At 33.1% G+C, this 6,411-nt stretch overlaps 1 protein-coding gene across 2 annotated transcripts in view; it reads left to right on the forward strand.

Annotated features, from left to right (window-relative positions):
• Nucleotides 1–5,997, forward strand: part of LOC142354571 (putative transporter SVOPL) — a 37,908-nt gene extending 31,911 nt beyond the window's left edge. For both annotated transcript variants that reach the window (XM_075406896.1, XM_075406897.1), the window contains exon 2: nucleotides 4,480–5,997. In XM_075406896.1, the coding sequence (XP_075263011.1) occupies nucleotides 4,480–5,510 (1,031 nt within the window). In that variant the 3' untranslated portion in view covers nucleotides 5,511–5,997. The remainder of the gene's footprint in view (nucleotides 1–4,479) is intronic.
• Nucleotides 5,998–6,411: the final 414 nt, after the last annotated feature.

Raw genomic sequence — 6,411 nt, forward strand, 5'->3', positions numbered from 1 at the left:
CAAATAAACATCATTATTAAGTAGATTTCATTTTGTTGCAGAATAAATCAAGAATGTTGTCTCAAAATCTTAATTCAAATTTTGGACCATCTCAGCTCGTAACTAACTCCCAGATAACACCAGAGCTGAATGGTAGATATTGTGGTGGCAAAGATCGGATGTTTTTCGGAGACTTTTTTGTTGTATATTTAGTTTAAACTTTTCATTAAAAATTTGACTCTTGCTTTGACGGTTGCCCACGATGTTATCATATTCTTGGACCTATTCTTTGTAGATTAGCTGAACACAATGAACTTCTTAGGTTTGTGAGCAAATGGCAACAAGGAAGCTCGTTAATGTGCGTTCGTACATCTTGTTTCCGACCCGCGTTAATCTATATTTTTGACTTAACTGTATTTTTACTTGAATTTTTGACAAAGAGATGAGCTTGAAAAAAATCGTTACGCAACCAAACTAATAATTTAATTAAATTCCATGCCTCATTACAACAAGATCTGCCATTAAAAAGACTACGAGAAAGGACTACAACAATAAAAAAGCAAAATCAAAAACTTCAAGGCAAAAACTCAATATCTAAAGCTAAAAGCACCTAGTAACAACGTCAAATTATTATCAGACAAAACTTAACTACACAAATTTACTTTTTTTCTAACTACACACCAGATCGGATTTTTCCTTTATGAGAAAATCTTTGGTTAGACTTAGCCATAGGAACAGACTAAAGATGCAAAAACACTCAAAAAATACGAACAACAAATTACAACAATTGCGAAAACACAAATTAGTTAAGCCATTAAAATCTTTAGCTGTTATCTGAAAATTATGTATTTTTATTTCAATTTATCTTATACTAATTCAGCTTAAACTGCACTGAATGGATAAATGAATTCAATTGGGCAACATTTGAAAATCTTTGGGATCTGTTTTTTACGCGATTTTGCTAAGAAACACAAACACACAACTCACATAACTTTTTTATGGAAACCCATATTGTCCAACAAACAAAACATCAGTTACGTCATAATATCAGTAAAAAATGTTAGTTTTTAAAACACAAGGATTTGTGCGGGACCTTTCAATGATGACACTAAATTACAAGTTGACAAAAAGAACAAGAAAAACTGAAAAATTGAAAAATTCTTAAAAATTTTTAAAAAGTATAATATCATAAACTTTAAGACTGCTTGGTATAAAGTGAGTGCTTTGAGTAACTTCATTCATCCAATCATCAATCACAAGCTTATGAGATCGGCCAGCAGTTCTTGCTACCTAAAGAATAAAAAAACATTCAAGAACAGCAATATAAAAAAAAGTGAGCGAAAGAAGTGTCGAAGCCATTAAAAAAACTAACTTTTCAAAAAGACTTTTCTACTTTCAATTAAAGTTTTATAACATCGGCATTCTTCTCGTAGTATCATCGCCATTAATCTCAATAGCTTTCAATAGAAGCTAATAAATACGCTCAGTTGTGCTTCGAGAAGACAAGAACGGTGTCTGCTATTCATAAGTCATCAATAAGAAATTACAATAAGTCATTGACTAGGAAAACAACAATAAATACAGGCAGAAACCAAAAAATGAAGCAGAAAAGTGCGAGAAGAAAGTGTCGAAGCCATTTAAACCTTTAGATTTTCTCTGAAAACTTTATATATGATGCAGTGAACGTCTTTTTTTGCCAATGCAACAGTCAAAGTTAGGATAATATGTTAAGATTCCATAATCACAAAAATTACAATAAAGTATCACAAATTATTTATGAAAACTCGTGCATCAAATCCATAAAACCAATAGTTAGAAGATAAAACCACTTACTACATTAACTCCTGTTGAAGTGGAATGGAACCGTAAGATTGATTAATTTTCGAACAAAAAATTCGAAATTTTTTAAACTATTAACAGCCATTAAATTCAATAGCTTATAAATAAAAACGAATAAATACGCCGAGTTTTACCTCGGTTGCACAAAGATAATTGTCATGCATAGTTAATCAATCAAACATCATAATAAGTCTTTTGAGTATGGAAAACACAACAAATACAGGCAAAAATCAAAAATTCAGTTGAAAAGTGCGAGAAAAAAGTTTCGATGCAATGTAAACCATAGAAGCTTCTCTGAAAACTTTATCCATAAACCCTTGAAATCTTACATAAGCCAACGGGAGATATCAGTATCAGGATGAAGTTGTAAGATTTCAAGAGGAACCAATAAACCGAAAATATCCAAAAAAAAATTTAAAAACTTTAGAATTTTGTGGCATTGAATTCATATACCAAATAATTAGGAGATAAAACCGCTATTAACTTTGGTTGCAGTAGAAAGGAAGGGGATCTTGCCATATCTGAGACTGACTTACAATACAGAAATATAATTTCATGATCGGTTAATGTTAAAAAAACTTCTCGAAAAATCACTTTTGAAGTCTTAGCGGCCATTAGTTCTTTCCACTCAAGGATCTAGATAGGTTTAGTTCACATTCATTACAAAACTTATTGAGTTTTTTTGAAACAACTCTATGCCATAAAACTCCAAGAAATTAGGAATACCTCAAAAAGAAAATCAAAGTTTCATTTAAAATTACGAAAACTCCGAGTGGAAGCCAAAAAAACACGAGCGATTCCTTGAAGACGAGTTCTTTGTTCATTGGGCTTCTTTCGACTGTGAACCAGTTTTTTTAGTGGAAATTCGGTTGGAAAAAGGACTAGTCTCTAGGTGACTTAAAAAATATAAAGAAGTTTTAAAAAAAAGAGCTCTCAAATAGAATTCGAATTTTTTTGATAGTAAACTTCCCAATGAGATCAAAACTATTCTTTTTTCATCGCCTTTTGTCTATTAGGAACTTTAAATTGATTCATTTTGTGGCGTGAAATGTAATTTTGAATTAATATTTTTTACAAAAATATCTTAATTTGAAGAAAAATTTCACTAAAAGTGAACAAAATCATCATGCCAAATATCCAGTGTTCACTCAAAACTTCAATCCTCGATAACTCGTCGAAACAGTCGAAATTTCAGTAAAATGTTGTGAGTTCGAATTACACGCTGGACGAACTTTGTAATGATACCACTCACATTTCTCTACGATGAATATATCGATCGGCCAAAATTGTCTGAACAAAAACAAACCCATTTGAGTATATAGTTCATCCCCCACAAGTGGGGCCGGAACAAAAATAAAAGGTTTTCCAACACTAAAACAGTTGTGCTAAGTGGTTACGAAATTTATCCAACAATAATGGTGACATTTTTTTCAATTTCTCTACGCCCACACCTCTAAACTTTTTATGATAGATGAATTAACAATTTTACCCCCACATATTTTCCAAATAAAAATGCCGAGGGTTACACAAGGGCAAAATTAGCTAGAAAAAATGGCCACTTCTTATATGTTTCTTTTGCTCCCTTTCATGTGAGGACATTTTTCGGAGCTTTCGAGTTTTTTTTTAGCGTCAAGGCGACTGTGAAGTACCCCTTTTAAGTGTTTTCATTGGAATTTGCCTTATTTCCACACAACTTTAGCTCAACGCTTCCAATGACTACAACTATTGAGATTGACAAATAACGTTTTTTCTAAAAGTTTTACGCCATACTTTTTATTTAAACAAGGTCACAAGAGACAGATAAATTATTTTGAAAATCCAATACCCAGTTCAAATTGTTATGCTCATCAACAAGTGTAAATTTTTCTTAGCGACTTCATTGGAGAAACGTAAACTGTGCACTACGTGTACTTCTCGACATTCATTGACATGCTTTCCTGTAATTATTTTAAATTTCTGCGAAATGGAAGAAATGAAACACCAAAATAGTATGAAGAACACTAGACGTTTTATTTGGAAAACAAAAACAATAGTATCAAATTCAGGAACCATGATCAAATAGACATAAAACCTTAAATTCACAATTTTGTAGCTTTTGAGCTTTGAGCTTCAAAAATATACCAGAAAATTTTGAGTAGGTATTTTTGAAGAAATGTTCTGAAGAGCTAAATAAGACTTTTGTAAACTCCTTTACTTGATACACTTTCATTTATTTTGTCAATTTTTAAGATTTAAGTATTACTGTTAATCTGTTCGGAAGAAGCTTTTAATATTTACCTAATTTTAATATAAAAATTTTGATCTTGTACTTGACTCATAGCTTATTGACAATGATTGGGGTAGAACAGTCAAATTATATCATTGGCTAAACAACTTTTTGGCCAAAATGAAACTTATTTTGTGTGACTGAATAATCAATGGTAAGAACACAAAAACAGAATCTTTGAAATCCATTCTCTATTCAGCAAATACAAAAGCAGAAACCAGTTTGGTTGTCTCTTTTGAGAGGCATTTTGGGTTGCACAGCTTCACATGTTGTCGTTTTTGTGTGCCTTGATTTTTAGAATTTGTTTTCTTGAAAATGAAACAGAGTCACCTTATGCCAACTTCTTACAAACATGGAACTGGTAGTAATTAATGTTTTGTTGTTGTTTGTTCCAGGCAACTTTGCACTGCTGTTAATCTATCTGTACGAGACTTCAAGCCCGAAACATCAGTGGTTGGGATTTCTCACAACTCTATGTTGGGGATCCGCGGTTGGTCAATGCTCAGAGATCTTACTCGCGATTCCATTTCTCTCTGAAGATGCCGAACCCGAAAAATGGCGACAATATGTATTTATAGTAACGCTTCCTTTCGTTATTTTCATACCCTGTGCCTTCTTTTTCCTCAAAGAATCGCCGCGTTATTTACTTTCCAAAGGGAGAGTCGAGGAAGCAAAAATAGTGCTGGTCGACTTCGCCCAGAAAAACAAAGTCTATCTATCGCCAGAAATAAATTTGGTACCTGAAATTGAAATCGGTCAAAGCGATGATCATTACGATCTTTCAATTTACGAAAAATTGAAAATTGCGGTTAAAAACTGGGATATTTTGCGGGCGTCTATTAGTATAATCATGATAGGCGCGGGATGCGAGTTTATTTTTTACGCTATCAGTATTGTAAATGTTGAGCTTGTTTTCCTAACCCAACAAGGAGACGACAGTTATTGTGATGGAAAGCATTCGGACGCCTACCTGTTAAAACCGGAAGATTATGTTCAACTTTTCAGTTTCCAACTTTGCGGCGAAATTATCGCGGCGTTGCTTATAATCGCAAATTATAAAATAAAGCTGAACTTCAAAATTACAGTAACCGGTTGCTATATCTTATCAATGATTGCTTTTGCGACATTATATTCGTGCCCGGAGATTAGAAAAGCACTTTCACTCGTTACGTCTGTTTATACCTTAGGTGTTGTTTTTAGTATTGGAATGTGGTTAAACTTATCCGGCCTTTTACCCACAAATATTCGCAGTTTTATGATGGGTATTTGTACATTTATAATGTACTTACCATTACCAGCAGCACCCTACCTAATTCAAACCCTGTCCAAGAAATCAGAGCATTATGTAACAACAGTTTGTCTTGGTTTTATGGGCATTGGTTTGATCGGAGCCATAATATTGCCAACTAAAATTCACGTCAACTGAAAATACAAAAGGTCAACTTATTGAAACAGTCCATTCTCTAAAATGGTTCTCTTTCTTTTTACCCCGATTCATTTTGCCCCGTATATATTTTTTTAACTTCATATCTTTTAACCCTGATCTAGAAAGTTTGTCGGCTTTGAAAACTTTTAAAGATCATTTAATTGTCATCAGTGAATTAAAAGCAATTTTGTTTCACGCGAGACAAAGCAATGAATTACCCTCAGTTAAGAGAGTTCGAATTCAAACATACACAGTCAAATTTTCTATTTATAAGCATATAAAATCTCGCAGGAACGATAACTCTCTCGAAGTAACTCTCTCAATAATATAAACACTCTCTCGCTAATTTCTAACAGTTAGATGTTTGATCGTATGTGTAAGAATTCGACTCAGAAATAAAACTTGCTGAACCTCAACGTTATAATCAACGTTTTCTTTTTAACCTCAAAGAAAACAAACTAAAGTTTTCTGGATCTTTTCCGCTAGCCCCCCCCCCCCCCACCCCCCGACCTATATAGCCGAAATTTAGGCACCCCCAATAATAATGTTTTGCTCCCTTCTGAAAAGGTCATTTATTGTCATAACATCGTTCCTGTTATAATACATCAACAACCATATATGTAACAATTTTCAAGATAATTATAGTAGATAGTAGTAGACCCCTTTACAAAGCTCGTAATTAATTTTAAAAAAAATGTAGTAAGAGCAAGTTTTTGGTTGATGTTTACATTATATGATGTGGCTTATTGCTATATACATATTATTTTCAAACCTTTCAAATGCCTATTCATCTGTATGCATACGTACTAACTCAAATGCATACATAATGTTCAAAACATACACAAATGTGGGTGCCTAATTTACTGAAAGGGGGGGGGGGCGCTAGCGGAAAAGATCCCGT

This window comes from Convolutriloba macropyga, chromosome 15 (assembly GCF_964194025.1).
Source record: "Convolutriloba macropyga chromosome 15, txConMacr16.3, whole genome shotgun sequence".
NCBI classification, from domain to species: Eukaryota; Metazoa; Xenacoelomorpha; order Acoela; family Convolutidae; genus Convolutriloba; species Convolutriloba macropyga.